The sequence below is a fragment of the Sphaeramia orbicularis genome, chromosome 16, assembly GCF_902148855.1.
Source record: "Sphaeramia orbicularis chromosome 16, fSphaOr1.1, whole genome shotgun sequence".
Taxonomy (NCBI): domain Eukaryota; kingdom Metazoa; phylum Chordata; class Actinopteri; order Kurtiformes; family Apogonidae; genus Sphaeramia; species Sphaeramia orbicularis.
The window spans coordinates 61,719,332-61,745,731 of NC_043972.1; the positions used below are offsets into that span (position 1 = coordinate 61,719,332).

General features: G+C 36.6%; 1 protein-coding gene across 1 annotated transcript in view; it reads left to right on the top strand.

The window, feature by feature from the left end:
- LOC115435861 (soluble guanylate cyclase 88E-like) overlaps positions 1–26,400 on the top strand; it is a 70,714-nt gene that overhangs the window by 26,989 nt on the left and 17,325 nt on the right. The window contains exon 11 of the mRNA XM_030158469.1: positions 3,905–4,051. Coding sequence (XP_030014329.1) covers positions 3,905–4,051 — 147 coding nt within the window. The remainder of the gene's footprint in view (positions 1–3,904; positions 4,052–26,400) is intronic.

Genomic DNA, 26,400 nt, shown 5'->3' on the forward strand with positions numbered 1-26,400 from the left:
TACATGTCAGGTATGGACATGTGTTAACTGTCATACACCCAAAGGCATCACTGCACTGGAGACATGTCAGGTATGGACATGAGTTAACTGTCATACATGTCAGGTATGGACATGAGTTAACTGTCATACATGTCAGGTATGGACATGAGTTAACTGTCATACATGTCAGGTATGGACATGAGTTAACTGTCATACATGTCAGGTATGGACATGTGTTAACTGTCATACACCCAAAGGCATCACTGCACTGGAGACATGTCAGGTATGGACATGAGTTAACTGTCATACATGTCAGGTATGGACATGTGTTAACTGTCATACACCCAAAGGCATCACTGCACTGGAGACATGTCAGGTATGGACATGAGTTAACTGTCATACATGTCAGGTATGGACATGAGTTAACTGTCATACATGTCAGGTATGGACATGAGTTAACTGTCATGTATGACAGTTAAGTCAGGTATGGACATGAGTTAACTGTCATACATGTCAGGTATGGACATGTGTTAACTGTCATACACCCAAAGGCATCACTGCACTGGAGACATGTCAGGTATGGACATGAGTTAACTGTCATACATGTCAGGTATGGACATGAGTTAACTGTCATACATGTCAGGTGTGGACATGCGTTAACTGTCATACATGTCAGGTATGAACATGAGTTAACTGTCATACATGTCAGGTATGGACATGTGTTAACTGTCATACATGTCAGGTATGGACATGTGTTAACTGTCATACATGTCAGGTATGGACATGAGTTAACTGTCATACATGTCAGGTATGGACATGTGTTAACTGTCATACATGTCAGGTATGGACATGAGTTAACTGTCATACATGTCAGGTATGGACATGAGTTAACTGTCATACACCCAAAGGCATCACTGCACTGGAGACATGTCAGGTATGGACATGAGTTAACTGTCATACATGTCAGGTATGGACATGAGTTAACTGTCATACATGTCAGGTGTGGACATGCGTTAACTGTCATACATGTCAGGTATGGACATGAGTTAACTGTCATACATGTCAGGTATGGACATGAGTTAACTGTCATACATGTCAGGTATGGACATGTGTTAACTGTCATACATGTCAGGTATGGACATGAGTTAACTGTCATACATGTAAGGTATGGACATGTGTTAACTGTCATACATGTCAGGTATGGACATGAGTTAACTGTCATACATGTCAGGTATGGAAATGAGTTAACTGTCATACACCCAAAGGCATCACTGCACTGGAGACATGTCAGGTATGGACATGAGTTAACTGTCATACATGTCAGGTATGGACATGAGTTAACTGTCATACATGTCAGGTATGGACATGCGTTAACTGTCATACATGTCAGGTATGGACATGAGTTAACTGTCATACATGTCAGGTATGGACATGAGTTAACTGTCATACATGTCAGGTATGGACATGTGTTAACTGTCATACATGTCAGGTATGGACATGAGTTACCTGTCATACATGTCAGGTATGGACATGAGTTAACTGTCATACATATCATGTATGGACATGTGTTAACTGTCATACATGTCAGGTATGGACATGTGTTAACTGTCATACTTGTCACGTATGGACATGCGTTAACTGTCATATATGTCAGGTATGGACATGACTTACCTGTCATACATGTCAGGTATGGACATGAGTTAACTGTCATACTTGTCACGTATGGACATGAGTTAACTGTCATACATGTCAGGTATGGACATGAGTTAACTGTCATACTTGTCACGTATGGACATGAGTTAACTGTCATACATGTCAGGTATGGTCATGTGTTAACTGTCATACACCCAAAGGCATCACTGCACTGGAGACATGTCAGGTATGGACATGAGTTAACTGTCATACTTGTCACGTATGGACATGAGTTAACTGTCATACATGTCAGGTATGGTCATGTGTTAACTGTCATACGTGTTAGGTATGGACATGAGTTAACTGTCATATACACCCAAAGGGAAGAATTCACTTATTATTCCTATGATAATCTACTCTGTTCACTTGATGCCACACACTGTGTACGTTTCATACAATCCGTTCTGCACATGGGCAGTGATGTTCTGCTCACAGGTGAAGCTCTGGTGCATGCACAGTAGCTCATAAAGCAGATGTATTGAAGCACGGCGCCGAGGCGTGGTTTGGTCATGTGACTTGTGACATTCGACACACTTGAGCGACGTATGAAGCAGCTGAGTGCTTCCAATCACCCATTTACCAACGAACCTTCAAACATCCTTTTTCCAGATCCATCATCTAATCTGTGTTTGCACCGACCCCAGGTGAAAGGACTTCAGTCTGTGTTTGTGGAGCACATGTGATGAACGGAGCAGTAACATTTAAACGTCCCACAGCACAACAAGTGCAGATCTATGTAGGGTCACATACACACATTCCAAATCAGGATCATAGTTTTCAGTAATCGTTGTCATTATTACTCGTAGTGTTCTTATTGTATCCATACAAACACACAGTCATCTAGTGTAGTCCAACAGGAACGTGCATGGACCATCCAGTCCAAAACCATCCATGAACCACTGGACGTGCTGTGCATTAAATAGGTCTGCTGCACAGTGGAAACCAGCTGGACTCTTCCACACGTCTCAGTTGCACTTCATCTTAGTGACCAGTAGATGTCCTCCTCCAGCTCTGTGTCATTGGAGCTCCAGCAGTGAACCTGGGGCTCCTTTCTGCACTAGTTCGTTAAATCGTTAAGCCCAGCCCAACGCAAAATGCGTCTATTTAACACATTTTGCGCTATCCCGTTTCTGGGCTCGCTCTATGTTCGTTAACAACTAACGCAACACAAAATGCGTTTGTGCATTGGTTTGTTAACCCCAACACAAAATGTGCTCTCCTGTTTCTGGGCTCATTGGTTGAAAGTGAGCGCTCGCCCAGTTCCTCGTTAAAGGGCTGATTTGAACGCAGACCTCAGAGGGCCGCGTTAGAAGGAGGATGTGTTCTGTAGCTTCATGTCATTTCACTTCTGTCATGTACTTCCTTTGAAATATTATTTACATTTGAAAAAGAAGATTTTTAACTCAAGTTTGACAATATCTGTAATAATATCAGATTTTTCCCCTGGACATTTAGCACCGATAAAAACCAGTTTACAGAGTGAGGACAGATCTGAGCACTGGAGGATATTCACTATGGAGTTATGGATAAATGTAGATGAGTTCAGGAGAAAGTGTGTGTGGCTTTGACAGATGAATGAATGAATGAATGAATGAATGAATGAATGAGAACCGTATGAGGGCCAAGTCAGTGAACTGGTGCCATGTGTGTGTGTGTGTGTGTGTGTGTGTGTGTGTAAATGTGTGTGTGTGTTTGTAAATGTGTGTGTGTGTGTGTTTGAAAATGTGTGTGTGTGTGTGTTTGTGTGTGTGCTTGTAAATGTGTGTGTGTGTTTGTAAATGTGTGTGTGTGTTTGTGTGTTTGTAAATGTGTCTGTGTGTGTGTGTATGTTTGTGTGTTTGTAAATGTGTGTGTGTGTGTGTATGTTTGTGTGTTTGTAAATGTGTGTGTGTGTGTGTGCGTGTGTGTGTGTGCATGTGTATGTGTGTGTATGTTTGTGTGTGTGTGTGTTTGTGAATGTGTGTGTGCGCGTGTGTGTGTTTGTGAATGTGTGTATGTTTGTGTGTTTGTAAATGTGTGTGTGTTTGTGTGTTTGTAAATGTGTGTGTGTTTGTGTGTTTGTAAATGTGTGTGTGTGTGTGTGCGTGTGCGCGTGTGTGTGTGTGTGCATGTGTGTGTGTATGTTTGTGTGTGTGTGTTTGTGTGTTTGTAAATGTGTGTGTGCGTGTGTGTATGTTTGTGTGTGTGTGTTTGTGTGTTTATAAATGTGTGTGTGTGTGTGTGTGTGTCCCAGGTGTTCCCAGATGTGACCATCCTGTTCAGCGACGTGGTCAAGTTTAATGAGATCTGCATCCACATCACACCCATGCAGGTGGTGGACATGCTGAACGAGATCTACATCGTCTTCGATACACTGAGTGAGAAACACAACGTCTACAAGGTGAGTTTAGTAGAACAGGTTTAGGAGAACAGGTTTAGGAGAACAGGTGGGTTTAGTACAGCAGGTTTAGTAGAACAGGTTTAGGAGAACAGGTGGGTTTAGTACAGCAGGTTTAGTAGAAAAGGTTTAGGAGAACAGGTTTAGGAGAACAGGTGGGTTTAGTAGAGCAGGTTTAGTAGAAAAGGTTTAGTAGAGCAAGTTTAGTAGAAAAGGTTTAGTAGAACAGGTTTAGTAGAACAGGTGGGTTTAGTAGAGCAGGTTTAGTAGAAAAGGTTTAGTAGAACAGGTTTAGTAGAACAGGTTTAGTAGAACAGGTGGGTTTAGTAGAGAAGGTTTAGTAGAACAGGTTTAGGAGAACAGGTGGGTTTAGTAGAGCAGGTTTAGTAGAACAGGTTTAGGAGAACAGGTTTAGGAGAACAGGTGGGTTTAGTACAGCAGGTTTAGTAGAAAAGGTTTAGTAGAACAGGTTTAGGAGAACAGGTGGGTTTAGTAGAGCAGGTTTAGTAGAAAAGGTTTAGTAGAGCAAGTTTAGTAGAAAAGGTTTAGTAGAACAGGTTTAGTAGAACAGGTGGGTTTAGTAGAGCAGGTTTAGTAGAACAGGTTTAGGAGAACAGGTGGGTTTAGTAGAGCAGGTTTAGTAGAACAGGTTTAGGAGAACAGGTTTAGGAGAACAGGTGGGTTTAGTACAGCAGGTTTAGTAGAAAAGGTTTAGTAGAACAGGTTTAGGAGAACAGGTGGGTTTAGTAGAGCAGGTTTAGTAGAAAAGGTTTAGTAGAGCAAGTTTAGTAGAAAAGGTTTAGTAGAACAGGTTTAGTAGAACAGGTGGGTTTAGTAGAGCAGGTTTAGTAGAACAGGTTTAGGAGAACAGGTGGGTTTAGTAGAGCAGGTTTAGGAGAACAGGTTTAGGAGAACAGGTGGGTTTAGTAGAGCAGGTTTAGGAGAACAGGTTTAGGAGAACAGGTGGGTTTAGTACAGCAGGTTTAGTAGAAAAGGTTTAGGAGAACAGGTTTAGGAGAACAGGTGGGTTTAGTAGAGAAGGTTTAGTAGAACAGGTTTAGGAGAACAGGTGGGTTTAGTAGAGCAGGTTTAGTAGAAAAGGTTTAGTAGAACAGGTTTAGTAGAACAGGTTTAGTAGAACAGGTGGGTTTAGTAGAGAAGGTTTAGTAGAACAGGTTTAGGAGAACAGGTGGGTTTAGTAGAGCAGGTTTAGTAGAAAAGGTTTAGTAGAACAGGTTTAGTAGAAAAGGTTTAGTAGAACAGGTTTAGTAGAACAGGTGGGTTTAGTAGAACAGGTTTAGTAGAACAGGTTTAGGAGAACAGGTGGGTTTAGTAGAACAGGTTTAGTAGAACAGGTTTAGGAGAACAGGTGGGTTTAGTAGAGCAGGTTAGTAGAAAAGGTTTAGTAGAACAGGTTTAGTAGAAAAGGTTTAGTAGAACAGGTTTAGTAGAAAAGGTTTAGTAGAACAGGTTTAGTAGAACAGGTTTAGGAGAACAGGTTTAGTAGAAAAGGTTTAGTAGAAAAGGTTTAGTAGAAAAGGTTTAGGAGAACAGGTTTAGTAGAACAGGTTTAGTAGAACAGGTTTAGTACAGCAGGTTTAGTAGAAAAGGTTTAGGAGAACAGGTTTAGGAGAACAGGTGGGTTTAGTAGAGAAGGTTTAGTAGAACAGGTTTAGGAGAACAGGTGGGTTTAGTAGAGCAGGTTTAGTAGAAAAGGTTTAGTAGAACAGGTTTAGTAGAACAGGTTTAGTAGAACAGGTGGGTTTAGTAGAGAAGGTTTAGTAGAACAGGTTTAGGAGAACAGGTGGGTTTAGTAGAGCAGGTTTAGTAGAAAAGGTTTAGTAGAACAGGTTTAGTAGAAAAGGTTTAGTAGAACAGGTTTAGTAGAACAGGTGGGTTTAGTAGAACAGGTTTAGTAGAACAGGTTTAGGAGAACAGGTGGGTTTAGTAGAACAGGTTTAGTAGAACAGGTTTAGGAGAACAGGTGGGTTTAGTAGAGCAGGTTTAGTAGAAAAGGTTTAGTAGAACAGGTTTAGTAGAAAAGGTTTAGTAGAACAGGTTTAGTAGAACAGGTTTAGTAGAACAGGTTTAGTAGAAAAGGTTTAGTAGAACAGGTTTAGTAGAACAGGTTTAGGAGAACAGGTTTAGTAGAAAAGGTTTAGTAGAACAGGTTTAGTAGAACAGGTTTAGTACAGCAGGTTTAGTAGAAAAGGTTTAGGAGAACAGGTTTAGGAGAACAGGTGGGTTTAGTAGAGAAGGTTTAGTAGAACAGGTTTAGGAGAACAGGTGGGTTTAGTAGAGCAGGTTTAGTAGAAAAGGTTTAGTAGAACAGGTTTAGTAGAACAGGTTTAGTAGAACAGGTTTAGTAGAAAAGGTTTAGTAGAACAGGTTTAGTAGAACAGGTTTAGGAGAACAGGTTTAGTAGAACAGGTTTAGTAGAACAGGTTTAGTAGAAAAGGTTTAGTAGAAAAGGTTTAGGAGAACAGGTTTAGTAGAACAGGTTTAGGAGAACAGGTTTAGTAGAACAGGTTTAGTAGAACAGGTTTAGTAGAAAAGGTTTAGGAGAACAGGTGGGTTTAGTAGAGAAGGTTTAGTAGAACAGGTTTAGGAGAACAGGTGGGTTTAGTAGAACAGGTTTAGTAGAACAGGTTTAGGAGAACAGGTGGGTTTAGTAGAAAAGGTTTAGTAGAACAGGTTTAGGAGAACAGGTGGGTTTAGTAGAGCAGGTTTAGTAGAACAGGTTTAGTAGAACAGGTTTAGGAGAACAGGTTTAGGAGAACAGGTTTAGGAGAACAGGTGGGTTTAGTAGAACAGGTTTAGTAGAACAGGTTTAGGAGAACAGGTGGGTTTAGTAGAACAGGTTTAGTAGAACAGGTTTAGGAGAACAGGTGGGTTTAGTAGAGCAGGTTTAGTAGAACAGGTTTAGTAGAACAGGTTTAGGAGAACAGGTTTAGGAGAACAGGTGGGTTTAGTAGAACAGTTTAGTAGAACAGGTTATGTAGAACAGGTGGGTTTAGTAGAACAGGTTTAGGAGAACAGGTTTAGTAGAACAGGTTTAGTAGAGCAGGTTTAGTAGAGCAGGTTTAGTAGAACAGGTTTAGTAGAACAGGTGGGTTTAGTAGAGCAGGTTTAGTAGAACAGGTTTAGTAGAACAGGTTTAGGAGAACAGGTGGGTTTAGTAGAGCAGGTTTAGTAGAACAGGTTTAGTAGAACAGGTGAGTTTAGTAGAACAGGTTTAGGAGAACAGGTTTAGTAGAACAGGTTTAGGAGAAAAGGTGGGTTTAGTAGAAAAGGTTTAGGAGAACAGGTTTAGTGGAACAGGTTTAGGAGAACAGGTGGGTTTAGTAGAACAGGTTTAGTAGAACAGGTTTAGTAGAACAGGTTTAGTAGAACAGGTGAGTTTAGTAGAGCAGGTTTAGTAGAACAGGTGAGTTTAGTAGAACAGGTTTCGTAGAAAAGGTGGGTTTAGTAGAACAGGTTTAGTAGAACAGGTTTAGTAGAACAGGTGAGTTTAGTAGAACAGGTGGGTTTAGTAGAACAGGTTTAGTAGAAAAGGTGGGTTTAGTAGAACAGGTGAGTTTAGTAGAACAGGTTAGTTTAGTAGAACAGGTGAGTTTAGTAGAACAGGTGGGTTTAGTAGAACAGGTGGGTTTAGTAGAACAGGTTTAGTAGAACAAGTGGGTTTAGTAGAACAGGTGGGTTTAGTAGAACAGGTTTAGTAGAACAGGTGGGTTAGGTAGAACAGGTGGGTTTAGTAGAACAGGTGAGTTTAGTAGAACAGGTGGGTTTAGTAGAACAGGTTTAGTAGAACAGGTGGGTTTAGTAGAACAGGTGAGTTTAGTAAAACAGGTTTAGTAGAACAGGTGGGTTAGGTAGAACAGGTGGGTATAGTAGAACAGGTGAGTTTAGTAGAACAGGTGGGTTTAGTAGAACAGGTGAGTTTAGTAGAACAGGTGGGTTTAGTAGAACAGGTTTAGTAGAACAGGTGGGTTTAGTAGAACAGGTTTAGTAGAACAGATGGGTTAGGTAGAACAGGTGGGTTTAGTAGAACAGGTGAGTTTAGTAGAGCAGGTTTAGTAGAACAGGTTTAGCAGAACAGGTTTAGTAGAACAGGTGAGTTTAGTAGAGCAGGTTTAGTAGAACAGGTTTAACAGAACAGGTTTAGTAGAACAGGTGAGTTTAGTAGAGCAGGTTTAGTAGAACAGGTTTAGCAGAACAGGTTTAGTAGAACAGGTGACTTTAGTAGAGCAGGTTTAGTAGAACAGGTGGGTTTAGTAGAACAGGTGAGTTTAGTGGAGCAGGTTTAGTAGAACAGGTGGGTTTAGTAGAGCAGGTTTAGTAGAACAGGTGGGTTTAGTAGAACAGGTGAGTTTAGTGGAGCAGGTTTAGTAGAACAGGTGGGTTTAGTAGAACAGGTGGGTTAAGTAGAACAGGTGAGTTTAGTAGAGCAGGTTTCGTAGAAAAGGCGGGTTTAGTAGAACAGGTTTAGTAGAACAGGTGAGTTTAGTAGAGCAGGTTTCGTAGAAAAGGCGGATTTAGTAGAAAAGGTTTAGTAGAACAGGTGGGTTTAGTAGAACAGGTTTAGTAGAATAGGTGGGTTTAGTAGAACAGGTGGGTTCAGTAGAAAAGGTGGGTTCAGTAGAACAGGTGAGTTTAGTAGAACAGGTGGGTTTAGTAGAACAGGTGAGTTTAGTAGAACAGGTTTAGTAGAACAAGTGGGTTTAGTAGAACAGGTTTAGTAGAACAGGTTCAGTCGAACAGGTGGGTTTAGTAGAACAGGTGGGTTTAGTAGAACAGGTGAGTTTAGTAGAACAAGTTTAGTAGAACAGGTGGGTTTAGTAGAGCAGGTGGGTTTAGTAGAACAGGTTTAGTAGAACAGGTGGGTTTAGTAGAACAGGTTTAGTAGAACAGGTGGCTTTAGTAGAACAGGTTTAGTAGAACAGGTGGGTTTAGTAGAACAGGTTTAGTAGAACAGGTGGGTTTAGTAGAACAGGTGGGTTTAGTAGAACACGTGAGTTTAGTAGAACAGGTGGGTTTAGTAGAACAGGTGAGTTTAGTAGAACAGGTTTAGTAGAATAGGTGGGTTTAGTAGAACAGGTGGGTTCAGTAGAACAGGTGAGTTTAGTAGAACAGGTGGGTTCAGTAGAACAGGTGAGTTTAGTAGAACAGGTTTAGTAGAATAGGTGGATTTAGTTGAACAGTTGGGTTCAGTAGAACAGGTGAGTTTAGTAGAACAGGTGGGTTCAGTAGAACAGGTGAGTTTAGTAGAACAGGTGGGTTTAGTAGAACAGGTGAGTTTAGTAGAACAGGTTTAGTAGAACAGGTGGGTTTAGTAGAACAGGTGGGTTCAGTAGAACAGGTGGGTTTAGTAGAACAGGTGAGTTTAGTAGAACAGGTGGGTTTAGTAGAACAGGTGGGTTCAGTAGAACGGGTGAGTTTAGTAGAACGGGTGAGTTTAGTAGAAAAGGTTTAGTAGAACAGGTGGGTTTAGTAGAACAGGTGAGTTCAGTAGAACAGGTGGGTTTAGTAGAACAGGTGGGTTTAGTAGAACAGGTCAGTTCAGTAGAACAGGTTTAGTAGAACAGGTGAGTTCAGTAGAAAAGGTGAGTTTAGAAGAACAGGTGGGTTTAGTAGAACAGGTGGGTTCAGTAGAACAGGTGGGTTCAGTAGAACAGGTGGGTTTAGTAGAACAGGTGAGTTTAGTAGAACAGGTGGGTTTAGTAGAACAGGTGGGTTCAGTAGAACGGGTGAGTTTAGTAGAACGGGTGAGTTTAGTAGAAAAGGTTTAGTAGAACAGGTGGGTTTAGTAGAACAGGTGAGTTCAGTAGAACAGGTGGGTTTAGTAGAACAGGTGGGTTTAGTAGAACAGGTCAGTTCAGTAGAAAAGGTTTAGTAGAACAGGTGGGTTCAGTAGAACAGGTGGGTTTAGTAGAACAGGTGAGTTCAGTAGAACAGGTGGGTTTAGTAGAACAGGTGAGTTCAGTAGAACAGGTGGGTTTAGTAGAACAGGTGGGTTTAGTAGAACAGGTTTAGTAGAATAGGTGGGTTTAGTAGAACAGGTGAGTTCAGTAGAACAGGTGAGTTTAGTAGAACAGGTTTAGTAGAATAGGTGAGTTCAGTAGAACAGGTGGGTTTAGTAGAACAGGTGAGTTCAGTAGAACAGGTGAGTTTAGTAGAACAGGTGGGTTTAGTAGAACAGGTGGGTTTAGTAGAACAGGTGAGTTTAGTAGAACAGGTGGGTTTAGTAGAACAGGTGGGTTTAGTAGAACAGGTGAGTTTAGTAGAACAGGTGAGTTTAGTAGAACAGGTAAGTTTAGTAGAACAGGTTTAGTAGAACAGGTGGGTTTAGTAGAACAGGTGGGTTCAGTAGAACAGGTGGGTTTAGTAGAACAGGTGAGTTTAGTAGAACAGGTGGGTTTAGTAGAACAGGTGGGTTCAGTAGAACGGGTGAGTTTAGTAGAACGGGTGAGTTTAGTAGAACAGGTTTAGTAGAACAGGTGGGTTTAGTAGAACAGGTGAGTTCAGTAGAACAGGTGGGTTTAGTAGAACAGGTGGGTTTAGTAGAACAGGTGAGTTCAGTAGAACAGGTTTAGTAGAACAGGTGAGTTCAGTAGAAAAGGTGAGTTTAGAAGAACAGGTGGGTTTAGTAGAACAGGTGGGTTCAGTAGAACAGGTGGGTTCAGTAGAACAGGTGAGTTTAGTAGAACAGGTGGGTTTAGTAGAACAGGTGAGTTTAGTAGAACAGGTTTAGTAGAATAGGTGGGTTTAGTAGAACAGGTGGGTTTAGTAGAACAGGTGGGTTTAGTAGAACAGGTGAGTTCAGTAGAACAGGTGGGTTTAGTAGAACAGGTGGGTTTAGTAGAACAGGTGAGTTCAGTAGAACAGGTGGGTTTAGTAGAACAGGTGAGTTCAGTAGAACAGGTGGGTTTAGTAGAACAGGTGGGTTTAGTAGAACAGGTGAGTTCAGTAGAACAGGTGAGTTTAGTAGAACAGGTGGGTTTAGTAGAACAGGTTTAGTAGAATAGGTGGGTTTAGTAGAACAGGTGAGTTCAGTAGAACAGGTGAGTTTAGTAGAACAGGTTTAGTAGAATAGGTGAGTTCAGTAGAACAGGTGGGTTTAGTAGAACAGGTGGGTTTAGTAGAACAGGTGAGCTCAGTAGAAAAGGGTGGGTTTAGTAGAACAGGTGGGTTTAGTAGAACAGGTGAGTTCAGTAGAACAGGTGAGTTTAGTAGAACAGGTGGGTTTAGTAGAACAGGTGGGTTTAGTAGAACAGGTGAGTTTAGTAGAACAGGTGGGTTTAGTAGAACAGGTGAGTTCAGTAGAACAGGTGAGTTTAGTAGAACAGGTTTAGTAGAACAGGTGAGTTCAGTAGAACAGGTGGGTTTAGTAGAACAGGTGGGTTTAGTAGAACAGGTGAGTTCAGTAGAACAGGTGGGTTTAGTAGAACAGGTGGGTTTAGTAGAACAGGTTTAGTAGAACAGGTGAGTTCAGTAGAACAGGTTTAGTAGAACAGGTGGGTTTAGTAGAACAGGTGAGTTCAGTAGAACAGGTGAGTTCAGTAGAACAGGTTTAGTAGAACAGGTGGGTTTAGTAGAACAGGTGGGTTTAGTAGAACAGGTTTAGTAGAACAGGTGAGTTCAGTAGAACAGGTTTAGTAGAACAGGTGGGTTTAGTATAACAGGTGAGTTCAGTAGAACAGGTGAGTTCAGTATGTTTAATCCTCCGGTACTACCGTGACTCAGCTCTCCGTTTAGATAGGGTTCTGATCTCACGTTACTTAGGCAAGGGTCTTACCCTAGAACGCTAGTCGTTGAGATTACTACTTAAGCTGAACTTAATTTGGAACACTCGCCTGTCTTCTAACTACCTTTAATTCCAACCTCTGCCCCGCTAACTCTGATACCAGAACTGCCAGGAGAAACCCACTCTGTGGTCAGTAATAATACCAGTCCAGTTGGTTTTTGGTAGCTGTTCCACATGGATTAGTGCACTTGTTACATGACAGGTAATAATTTAAAAGCCAGGAAAAATAGGCTTTCGGGACATAAAAATGGTAGGTGGATTAAGGCTAAGAAATTTTCAGGACCTTTGTTGTCATGCACACAATGAACCTAACCTTTTACATTCACCAACATAATGTACCACATTGGGAATAAATCAAGGAGAATTTAGAATGTACTTTTTATAAATTTATTATAGGCAATCTTAGCAAAGCAAAGCATATACATAAATCATCAATCAATTAATCAATAATATAATCATCCACTGAACTTCTAAGTTATAAGTCATCAACCGGATCATTAAACTTAACTGATTTCTACTCTCCTTACTTCAACCCTGACCCCGTTGTAATCTTTCAACCCACAGTTCAGTTCTTTGAGTCCTTTCGAAATTGTCCCAAATGGTTGCCTTGCTTGAGGTCTTCAAGGGAAGAAAAAGGAAAGACCTCTGTTTCCGAATTTAAGGAAAATTTTAAAAAGTTCAAATCCCGATAAAATCAAAATTAATATAATTTAGAGAAGGAACTCATCAGTTCGGCCAAAACGGATGAATTCGATGCTGGGTAAAAGGAAAAAGAATTAAGAAATATAAAAATCTTCTTCTTTTCCAGTCCGGACCAAACAGGGAAAAACCGACTAAACACCGGTGAACAGCTTCCTTGTTGACAATGTCCCCGTGAAGATGGTAAAAGTCTCTTAAAAGACAATTCTTGTCTTTAAAGTCTTTGATCCGTTGTCTCACAGATGAGATAGGTCTTTGTCTTCAAATCTCGACTCTTCGATGCAAAGTTACTCTATCTGGTGAAACCTCCAGCATTATTTGAGAAGTAAGATTAACAACTTAGAAGCCAATCTGCCACACTCTTTTCTGGTCCTAAAAGAGCATAACTCTAAGTCTAATCTCTACGTGGAACACGTAGGGCACCCTTTCCTTCGGAGCGTCTCGTACTTCTGAAAATGCTATAATAGCACTTTAGATTTTAACAGAACTTTTAGACTTCCCCCGGCTACACCCAGATGACTTCATCGACAGATGAGTCATATCCAGATGTCTCCGTTGGAACTTCCCTTTCTTTCCAGTTTTGACCAGTTTTGGGTGCGACAGATAGCCGATTGTTTCTCTCATTTCTCTGATTGCGCAACACTTACTGTGTTCATGAAGACATGTCCTGACATGCCCCTGCTCTGCTCTAACATGTCTCAACACATCCCTTTGCATTCAAATGAATCAACATTATTCTATCTTAATCATACTTATTGATTACAATACATATATCAGTTTAAATTCAACTTAATAAATCAACTCAAATCATCATGTCAATATTATGTTATATTTAATCACTGTTTTTACCCTGGATCATACGTTCCCACTCTATGCCCATGTCAACCTGAGGAGCCCTAATCCTCTACCTAACTTGACAAGTAGAACAGGTTTAGTAGAACAGGTGGGTTTAGTAGAACAGGTGGGTTTAGTAGAACAGGTGAGTTCAGTAGAACAGGTGGGTTCAGTAGAACAGGTGGGTTTAGTAGAACAGGTGGGTTTAGTAGAACAGGTGAGTTCAGTAGAACAGGTGGGTTCAGTAGAACAGGTGGGTTTAGTAGAACAGGTGGGTTTAGTAGAACAGGTGAGTTCAGTAGAACAGGTGGGTTCAGTAGAACAGGTGGGTTTAGTAGAACAGGTGGGTTTAGTAGAACAGGTGGGTTTAGTAGAACAGGTGAGTTCAGTAGAACAGGTGGGTTTAGTAGAACAGGTGAGTTTAGTAGAACAGGTTTAGTAGAACAGGTGAGTTCAGTAGAACAGGTGGGTTCAGTAGAACAGGTGGGTTTAGTAGAACAGGTGGGTTTAGTAGAACAGGTGAGTTCAGTAGAACAGGTGGGTTCAGTAGAACAGGTGGGTTTAGTAGAACAGGTGGGTTTAGTAGAACAGGTGGGTTTAGTAGAACAGGTGAGTTCAGTAGAACAGGTGGGTTTAGTAGAACAGGTGGGTTTAGTAGAACAGGTGGGTTCAGTAGAACAGGTGAGTTTAGTAGAACAGGTTTAGTAGAACAGGTGAGTTTAGTAGAACAGGTTTAGTAGAACAGGTGAGTTCAGTAGAACAGGTTTAGTAGAACAGGTGGGTTTAGTAGAACAGGTGAGTTCAGTAGAACAGGTTTAGTAGAACAGGTGGGTTTAGTAGAACAGGTGAGTTTAGTAGAACAGGTTTAGTAGAACAGGTGAGTTCAGTAGAACAGGTTTAGTAGAACAGGCAGGTTTAGAAGAACAGGTGGGTTTAGTAGAACAGGTGGGTTTAGTAGAACAGGTGAGTTTAGTAGAACAGGTGGGTTTAGTAGAACAGGTGAGTTTAGTAGAACAGGTTTAGTAGAACAGGTGGGTTTAGTAGAACAGGTGGGTTCAGTAGAACAGGTGAGTTTAGTAGAACAGGTTTAGTAGAACAGGTGAGTTTAGTAGAACAGGTTTAGTAGAACAGGTGAGTTCAGTAGAACAGGTTTAGTAGAACAGGTGGGTTTAGTAGAACAGGTGAGTTCAGTAGAACAGGTTTAGTAGAACAGGTGGGTTTAGTAGAACAGGTGAGTTCAGTAGAACAGGTGAGTTCAGTAGAACAGGTTTAGTAGAACAGGTGGGTTTAGTAGAACAGGTGGCTTTAGTAGAACAGGTTTAGTAGAACAGGTGGGTTTAGTAGAACAGGTGGGTTTAGTAGAACAGGTGAGTTTAGTAGAACAGGTGGGTTTAGTAGAACAGTTGGGTTAAGTAGAACAGGTGAGTTCAGTAGAACAGGTGAGTTTAGTAGAACAGGTGAGTTTAGTAGAACAGGTGAGTTTAGTAGAACAGGTGAGTTCAGTAGAACAGGTGAGTTCAGTAGAACAGGTTTAGTAGAACAGGTGGGTTTAGTAGAACAGGTGAGTTCAGTAGAACAGGTGAGTTCAGTAGAACAGGTTTAGTAGAACAGGTGGGTTTAGTAGAACAGGTGGCTTTAGTAGAACAGGTTTAGTAGAACAGGTGGGTTTAGTAGAACAGGTGGGTTTAGTAGAACAGGTGAGTTTAGTAGAACAGGTGGGTTTAGTAGAACAGTTGGGTTAAGTAGAACAGGTGAGTTCAGTAGAACAGGTGGGTTTAGTAGAACAGGTGAGTTTAGTAGAACAGGTGAGTTTAGTAGAACAGGTGAGTTTAGTAGAACAGGTGGGTTTAGTAGAACAGGTGAGTTTAGTAGAACAGGTGGGTTTAGTAGAACAGGTGGGTTTAGTAGAACAGGTGAGTTCAGTAGAACAGGTGGGTTTAGTAGAACAGGTGAGTTTAGTAGAACAGGTTTAGTAGAACAGGTGAGTTCAGTAGAACAGGTTTAGTAGAACAGGTGAGTTTAGTAGAACAGGTTTAGTAGAACAGGTGAGTTCAGTAGAACAGGTGGGTTTAGTAGAACAGGTGAGTTTAGTAGAACAGGTTTAGTAGAACAGGTGAGTTCAGTAGAACAGGTGGGTTCAGTAGAACAGGTGGGTTTAGTAGAACAGGTGAGTTTAGTAGAACAGGTTTAGTAGAACAGGTGAGTTCAGTAGAACAGGTGGGTTCAGTAGAACAGGTGGACACACAGGTGAGTTTCAGAGAAAAGAACATGTGCTCTTTTTCCAAGTGTCTGCAGTTTTCTCTGGATCGTTCTGTTCTGTCCAGATAAGAACGGGTCTGAAATAGGACTGTGTCTCAGCAAGAATCTGGCATATGATACAAATCATAATAACAGAATCATGATACGATATATCACAATATATCACAATATCACGATACTGTTGAAAAGGCAATTTTTTATTGTTTTTTTTTTTAGATTTTTTTTTTAAAGATTTTTTAAATTATTTTTATTATCATTTATTCATTTTACATGTATTTATTCATATATATATATATATATATATATATATATATATATATATATATATATATATATATAAGATTTTTATATATTTTTAAAAAATTTTTCCCGGAAGAATTGAATTCCATCATAAATCTGCCCAAATCCTAAACACATTTGTATTTGATCCCAACAGGATCTAATGTTCTATCACCAAATGTTCCAACTGTGTTCAAACTGAAATTGTGTTTTACAGACATTCCAGTTTCAGATCCTTTTCAAATGTTCATGTTCTATTAGTTCACAACTAACATCAGAACAGGATTTGAGTTCAATCCCAACAAAGGAACCAACATCTGCCTCTCAGACAGTAAAAAGGGCTTTTAGGAGGATTCAGAAAACCAGTATTTAATAAAACAGTGTAAAAATAATAACAAATAAGATATAAACAATAAAGAAAACCAAACGACAAAAAGGAACCTCCGCCATATCTGCATTTGAATAAATACCTAAAAATATCCATACAGTACTTTTTAATGTCGACACAATATTGTGAAATGAAGTATTGTGATATATTGCAGAAGTGATATTTTCTAACAGTCCTAGTCTGACAAAGCATTTAGAGCACAACACAGAAACTGCCATGAAAACAGGTAAATGAAAGTCTTAGACCACAGGTGTCAAACATGCATCCTGAGCCCAAATCTGGCCCCCCAAAGGCTCCAGTCCGGCCCTGGACATGAATTTGTGAAATGCAAAAATTCCACTCAGATCTGCGCAGTCCTTTTAGTTCAGGTTCCACATTCAGACCAGTTCAGTCTGCAGTGGACAGGACCAGTCCAACACTATCAGAAGAACAGAAATAATGACAACTGACAAGGTTTCTGTTTGGAAATGGAAATATTTTCATGTATTTACACTAAAGCAAAGTAGAATTTTGTAAAAAAAAAAAAAAAAAAAAGTGAATAACCTGAAATATCTTAAGAAAAGTCAGTACAATGTTACCAATATTCTGTCTGTTCTTAAACGTTGTGTGTGTTTGTAGATCCACTGTGATCTGTACGTTCTAATGAACATGTGGAAATGAGAAACTGAGGCAGAATAGTGTTAAATTACACTGATGTGTTCAGTTTGTTCATGTTATTCACATCTTTTGAAAGGACAGTTTGTAGATGGAAACATTTTCATAATGTAAATGTACTTTTTTTGCTCTAAAACAGAAAAGTTTGTAGTTGTCATTATTTCTCTATTATTCTGTTCTTATTGGACTGGTTGGGCCCACTGCAGATCTAATTTAACCGAATGTGGAACTGAACCAACAGGAGTTTGACAGAACTGTCTTAGACCCAACCCCAGTTCTCATTATCACCCCCCCCCCTTTAACTCTAGGGGTTAAAACATTCCCCTATGACACAGTCTAACCCTCCCAGACCTGTTACATCATCTGCAGTCATCAGTTCCTCTGTAAACACATACAACTAATGACTAGAGCTGCAAGAAAATATGGGTTCTGCAATATATGGGATATTTTATTTCACAATACTGTATGGGTTTTAAAAAGTACTGTATCAATATGAAAAAGCACTGTATCGATATTTTTAGGTATTTATTCAAATGCAGATATTGTGGAGGTTCATTTCTGTTTTTTGTTTTTCTTTTTGTTTATATTTTATTTAGGCAAGGCAAGTTTATTTGTATCACACATTTCAGCAACAAGGCAATTCAAGGTGCTTCACACAGGACACTGCAATACAACGGCAGGGAAAAAGAAACACATTTAAAACATTATAAAAGAAACAGAAACATATTTAAAACATTATAAAAGAAACAGAAACACATTTAAAACATTATAAGAGAAACAGAAACACATTTAAAACATTATAAGAGAAACAGAAACACATTTAAAACATTATAAAAGAAACAGAAACACATTTAAAACATTATAAGAGAAACAGAAACACATTTAAAACATTATAAGAGAAACAGAAACACATTTAAAACATTATAAGAGAAATAGAAACACATTTAAAACATTATAAGAGAAATAGAAACAAATTTAAAACATTATAAAAGAAACAGAAACACATTTAAAACATAAAAGAAACAGAAACACATTTAAAACATTATAAGAGAAACAGAAACAAATTTAAAACATTATAAGAGAAACAGAAACAAATTTAAAACATTATAAAAGAAACAGAAACACATTTAAAACATTATAAGAGAAACAGAAACACATTTAAAACATTATAAGAGAAACAGAAACACATTTAAAACATTATAAAAGAAACAAACACATTGAAAACATTATAAGAGAAACAGAAACACATTTAAAACATTATAAAAGAAACAGAAACACATTTAAGACATTATAAGAGAAACAGAAACACATTTAAAACATTATAAGAGAAACAGAAACACATTTAAAACATTATAAAAGAAACAAACACATTTAAAACATTATAGGAGAAACAGAAACACATTTAAAACATTATAAAAGAAACAGAAACACATTTAAAACATTATAAAAGAAACAAACACATTTAAAACATTATAGGAGAAACAGAAACACATTTAAAACATTATAAAAGAAACAGAAACACATTTAAAACATTATAAAAGAAACAAACACATTTAAAACATTATAAAAGAAACAGAAACACATTTAAAACATTATAAAAGAAACAAACACATTTAAAACATTATAAAAGAAACAAACACATTTAAAACATTATAAAAGAAACAGAAACACATTTAAGACATTATAAGAGAAACAGAAACACATTTAAAACATTATAAGAGAAACAGAAACACATTTAAAACATTATAAAAGAAACAAACACATTTAAAACATTATAAAAGAAACAGAAACACATTTAAGACATTATAAAAGAGACAAACACATTTAAAACATTATAAAGAAACAAACACATTTAAAACACTATAAAAGAAACAGAAACACATTTAAGACATTATAAGAGAAACAGAAACACATTTAAAACATTATAAGAGAAACAGAAACACATTTAAAACATTATAAAAGAAACAAACACATTTAAAACATTATAGGAGAAACAGAAACACATTTAAAACATTATAAAAGAAACAGAAACACATTTAAAACATTATAAAAGAAACAAACACATTTAAAACATTATAAAAGAAACAGAAACACATTTAAAACATTATAAAAGAAACAAACACATTTAAAACATTATAAAAGAAACAAACACATTTAAAACATTATAAAAGAAACAGAAACACATTTAAGACATTATAAGAGAAACAGAAACACATTTAAAACATTATAAGAGAAACAGAAACACATTTAAAACATTATAAAAGAAACAAACACATTTAAAACATTATAAAAGAAACAGAAACACATTTAAGACATTATAAAAGAGACAAACACATTTAAAACATTATAAAAGAAACAAACACATTTAAAACACTATAAAAGAAACAGAAACACATTTAAAACATTATAAGAGAAACAGAAACACATTTAAAACATTATAAGAGAAACAGAAACACATTTAAAACATTATAAAAGAAACAAACACATTGAAAACATTATAAGAGAAACAGAAACACATTTAAAACATTATAAAAGAAACAAACACATTTAAAACATTATAAAAGAAACAGAAACACATTTAAAACATTATAAAAGAAACAAACACATTTAAAACATTATAAAAGAAACAAACACATTTAAAACATTATAAAAGAAACAGAAACACATTTAAGACATTATAAGAGAAACAGAAACACATTTAAAACATTATAAGAGAAACAGAAACACATTTAAAACATTATAAAAGAAACAAACACATTTAAAACATTATAGGAGAAACAGAAACACATTTAAAACATTATAAAAGAAACAGAAACACATTTAAAACATTATAAAAGAAACAAACACATTTAAAACATTATAAAAGAAACAGAAACACATTTAAAACATTATAAGAGAAACAGAAACACATTTAAAACATTATAAAAGAAACAAACACATTTAAAACATTATAAAAGAAACAGAAACACATTTAAGACATTATAAGAGAAACAGAAACACATTTAAAACATTATAAGAGAAACAGAAACACATTTAAAACATTATAAAAGAAACAAACACATTTAAAATATTATAAAAGAAACAGAAACACATTTAAGACATTATAAAAGAGACAAACACATTTAAAACATTATAAAAGCAACAAACACATTTAAAACATTATAAAAGAAACAAACACATTTAAGAAAGTATAAGAGAAAGAGAAACACATTTAAAACATTATAAGAGAAACAGAAACACATTTAAAACATTATAAAAGAAACAAACACATTGAAAACATTATAAGAGAAACAGAAACACATTTAAAACATTATAAAAGAAACAAACACATTTAAAACATTATAAAAGAAACAGAAACACATTTAAAACATTATAAAAGAAACAAACACATTTAAAACATTATAAAAGAAACAAACACATTTAAAACATTATAAAAGAAACAGAAACACATTTAAGACATTATAAGAGAAACAGAAACACATTTAAAACATTATAAGAGAAACAGAAACACATTTAAAACATTATAAAAGAAACAAACACATTTAAAACATTATAAGAGAAACAGAAACACATTTAAGACATTATAAGAGAAACAGAAACACATTTAAAACATTATAAAAGAAACAAACACATTGAAAACATTATAAGAGAAACAGAAACACATTTAAAACATTATAAAAGAAACAAACACATTTAAAACATTATAAGAGAAACAGAAACACATTTAAAACATTATAAAAGAAACAAACACATTTAAAACATTATAAAAGAAACAGAAACACATTTAAGACATTATAAGAGAAACAGAAACACATTTAAAACATTATACGAGAAACAGAAACACATTTAAAACATTATAAAAGAAACAAACACATTGAAAACATTATAAGAGAAACAGAAACACATTTAAAACATTATAAAAGAAACAAACACATTTAAAACATTATAAAAGAAACAGAAACACATTTAAAACATTATAAAAGAAACAAACACATTTAAAACATTATAAAAGAAACAAACACATTTAAAACATTATAAAAGAAACAGAAACACATTTAAGACATTATAAGAGAAACAGAAACACATTTAAAACATTATAAGAGAAACAGAAACACATTTAAAACATTATAAAAGAAACAAACACATTTAAAACATTATAAAAGAAACAGAAACACATTTAAGACATTATAAGAGAAACAGAAACACATTTAAAACATTATAAGAGAAACAGAAACACATTTAAAACATTATAAAAGAAACAAACACATTTAAAACATTATAAAAGAAACAAACACATTTAAAACATTATAGGAGAAACAGAAACACATTTAAAACATTATAAAAGAAACAGAAACACATTTAAAACATTATAAAAGAAACAAACACATTTAAAACATTATAAAAGAAACAGAAACACATTTAAAACATTATAAAAGAAACAAACACATTTAAAACATTATAAAAGAAACAAACACATTTAAAACATTATAAAAGAAACAGAAACACATTTAAGACATTATAAGAGAAACAGAAACACATTTAAAACATTATAAGAGAAACAGAAACACATTTAAAACATTATAAAAGAAACAAACACATTTAAAACATTATAAAAGAAACAGAAACACATTTAAGACATTATTAAAGAGACAAACACATTTAAAACATTATAAAAGAAACAAACACATTTAAAACATTATAAAAGAAACAGAAACACATTTAAGACATTATAAGAGAAACAGAAACACATTTAAAACATTATAAGAGAAACAGAAACACATTTAAAATATTATAAAAGAAACAAACACATTGAAAACATTATAAGAGAAACAGAAACACATTTAAAACATTATAAAAGAAACAAACACATTTAAAACATTATAAAAGAAACAGAAACACATTTAAAACATTATAAAAGAAACAAACACATTTAAAACATTATAAAAGAAACAAACACATTTAAAACATTATAAAAGAAACAGAAACACATTTAAGACATTATAAGAGAAACAGAAACACATTTAAAACATTATAAGAGAAACAGAAACACATTTAAAACATTATAAAAGAAACAAACACATTTAAAACATTATAAGAGAAACAGAAACACATTTAAGACATTATAAGAGAAACAGAAACACATTTAAAACATTATAAGAGAAACAGAAACACATTTAAAACATTATAAAAGAAACAAACACATTGAAAACATTATAAGAGAAACAGAAACACATTTAAAACATTATAAAAGAAACAAACACATTTAAAACATTATAAGAGAAACAGAAACACATTTAAAACATTATAAAAGAAACAAACACATTTAAAACATTATAAAAGAAACAGAAACACATTTAAGACATTATAAGAGAAACAGAAACACATTTAAAACATTATAAGAGAAACAGAAACACATTTAAAACATTATAAAAGAAACAAACACATTGAAAACATTATAAGAGAAACAGAAACACATTTAAAACATTATAAAAGAAACAAACACATTTAAAACATTATAAAAGAAACAGAAACACATTTAAAACATTATAAAAGAAACAAACACATTTAAAACATTATAAAAGAAACAAACACATTTAAAACATTATAAAAGAAACAGAAACACATTTAAGACATTATAAGAGAAACAGAAACACATTTAAAACATTATAAAAGAAACAAACACATTTAAAACATTATAAAAGAAACAGAAACACATTTAAGACATTATAAGAGAAACAGAAACACATTTAAAACATTATAAGAGAAACAGAAACACATTTAAAACATTATAAAAGAAACAAACACATTGAAAACATTATAAGAGAAACAGAAACACATTTAAAACATTATAAAAGAAACAAACACATTTAAAACATTATAAAAGAAACAGAAACACATTTAAAACATTATAAAAGAAACAAACACATTTAAAACATTATAAAAGAAACAAACACATTTAAAACATTATAAAAGAAACAGAAACACATTTAAGACATTATAAGAGAAACAGAAACACATTTAAAACATTATAAGAGAAACAGAAACACATTTAAAACATTATAAAAGAAACAAACACATTTAAAACATTATAAAAGAAACAGAAACACATTTAAGACATTATAAGAGAAACAGAAACACATTTAAAACATTATAAGAGAAACAGAAACACATTTAAAACATTATAAAAGAAACAAACACATTTAAAACATTATAAAAGAAACAAACACATTTAAAACATTATAGGAGAAACAGAAACACATTTAAAACATTATAAAAGAAACAGAAACACATTTAAAACATTATAAAACAAACATGTAAAAGGTGATTAAAAACAGCAAGTAAGAAAACAACACATAAAACCCAAAAATATATAAACACACACATATTAAAGTAAGAGTTGCAGTGCAGAGTTTTGGAAAAGAGAATGTAAAATGTAAAAAGTCCAAATCCTTTCAGTCAAAGGCAGCAGTGAACAGGTGAGTCTGGAACCAGAACCAGAACCCAGACCCAGTGAACAGGTGAGTCTGGAACCAGAACCAGAACCCAGACCCAGTGAACAGGTGAGTCTGGAACCAGAACCCAGACCCAGTGAACAGGTGAGTCTGGAACCAGAACCCGAACCAGTGAACAGGTGAGTCTGGAACCAGAACCAGAACCCAGACCCAGTGAACAGGTGAGTCTGGAACCTGGGCTGAACAGAACTCAGACTCTCAGATATCAGACCTGATATTTTCTGGTAGTTTGTTCCACATATACGGAGCATCAGTGGCGTGCACAGACATTTAGAGGGGCAGGTTCTCAGCCAACAAAAAAGGGCACCCCTCTCCCAAGTCCCACAATCCTGATCTGCAGCGTTTTCATAAATATTGTCCACAATAAGTTGCCATCACTGTTTATTCAGTATTACACATATGTTAGTATTCTACACAACAGTGTACTGTTACTGCACTGGCCTCACACTGTTCACAGCAAAGAACTAGAAAAAAACAAACCAAACACATTCTACTGGTAAAGTACACTGAGCACAGGCCTGAGGAGTCCAGGAGCAAAAACAGGACTAGAGGAGGACTAGGAGCCACCCAACCCTGGAAAGATCTACAGAGCCAAAACTGAGTCACATGACCAGGACCGTCACTCATTTCCTGAACAGTCTGTATCAGCCTGAACAAACCAGTATCATAGAACCAGTCTAGGACTGCACACTGACACAGCTGTGCAGAACTGACCTGTGGTCTGATCCAGGACAGAACAGACCCGGTACCCTGGGCTGTCTGCTGACAGTCTACTTCCCTCTGTTTCTTTACTCTTTCCTTTCTTGGAATTTTGCTGCAACTGATGAATAAGAAACATCAAAGTGTGCTCCACAGTGAACAGTGTAGACCGGGGGGTCGAACTCATTTTAGTTCAGGGGTCACAGACGCTTAATCTGGTCTGAAGTGGGCCGGACCAGAAAAATCATATAAATAATAGGAGAAGAACTTTGGAGTGAAAAAAGTCAATTCTGTCATGAAAATGTTCACATCTACGAATTGTACTTGAACATAACATGAACAAACATGAACAACCTGAAAATGTGTTAGTAAAATAAGTGCAATGTGAACAATATTCCACCTCAGTTTATCATTTATACGAGTGAATCACAACTTAGAGATCCCAGTGGATCTACAAATACACCAAACATTAATTAACAGGGAGAATATTATTAAAATTCCACATTCTTCTCTTAAGACTTTTCAGACATTCACATTTTTTGTAAAACACTTGTCTGTAAATGTAAACATTTTTGTGTAATTTTACTTTTTTTACGCTAAAACAAAGAGACAAATGTACAGTTTTCATTATTTATAGGTTATTATGACAGTATTTTACTGGTTCTGATCTACTTTAGACTTAAATGACATAAAATGATTTGAACATCCTTGATTGTTCATATCTTCAGTGTAATTATTGCATTTCAAATTCATCCCAGGGGCCGGATTGGACCTTCTGGTGGGCCGGATTTGGCCCCCGGGCCACATGTTGGACACCTGTGTTGTAGACACACAGATTTTTTTTTCATGCTTGTGAAACTTATTATAATGACAAACAACGACTTTGACAATAATTTAATTATTTGAAACTTCACATCCCAATAATTTCCAAAAAAGGGGATTTGATTTCACTTTCATATTATGTGTGATACTCCCGTCAGTGTGAACATAACATGAAGCCTAGAGTCTGGGTGTTCACCTCTGATCCGCTCCTGTCGTCCACTCCCACTAACTCCAAACTCCACTGCCTCTGTTCAGCCTGACACCACAACAACACACACTTCTACACACACTTTGGATTAACAGCCTATTATAGATTTGTGACTCTGGAAATATACCGGGTACTCACAACTTTTCACACAAATAAGTCGCAGAGGATTTTCATGGATTTGCTGGTTCGCCCCTCCACCTGTCCTCACATGATCAAATGCACTGAATTAGCATCACCTGGCCGTGGGCCGTGACCTCTGTGACCTCTGTGTGACCTCTGTGACCTCTGTGTGACCTCTGTGACCTCTGTGGAACCTCTGTGACCTGTGTGTGACCTCTGTGACCTCTGTGGAACCTCTGTGACCTGTGTGACCTCTGTGTGACCTCTGTGACCTCTGTGTGACCTCTGTGACCTCTGTGTGACCTCTGTGTGACCTCTATGACCTCTGTGGAACCTCTGTGACCTGTGTGTGACCTGTGTGTGACCTCTGTGGAACCTCTGTGACCTGTGTGTGACCTCTGTGACCTCTGTGGAACCTCTGTGACCTGTGTGACCTCTGTGTGACCTCTGTGACCTCTGTGGAACCTCTGTGACCTGTGTGACCTCTGTGACCTCTGTGTGACCTCTGTGACCTCTGTGTGACCTCTGTGACCTCTGTGGAACCTCTGTGACCTGTGTAACCTCTGTGACCTCTGTGTGACCTCTGTGGAACCTCTGTGACCTGTGTGACCTCTGTGTGACCTCTGTGACCTCTGTGGAACCTCTGTGACCTGTGTAACCTCTGTGACCTCTGTGGAACCTCTGTGACCTGTGTGACCTCTGTGTGACCTCTGTGTGACCTCTGTGTGACCTGTGTGACCTCTGTGACATCTCTGCTGGCGACAGCTAATCATCCGACACACACTAGCATTGGACTACTGGCTACACTAACCAGACAAACGGGTTGAACAGGACAAAGGTTTGCTTCCACAGGTGTCAGTCAAAGGCACCGCTGTTCTGACCAGTTTGTCTCTTGCACAAAGTGGAGGCCATGCGACGTGTGATCTGCAACAGCAGAGCTACTGAGCAGCATGCGTGAACACAAGCAGAGCAGGAGAGAGAGGCAGAGAGGAGGAGCACTGGGAATTATTTGGATTTAACTGAATATCAAAATATGATTATAATGTCATGTTGATGCGGACTCTATTGTCTTCT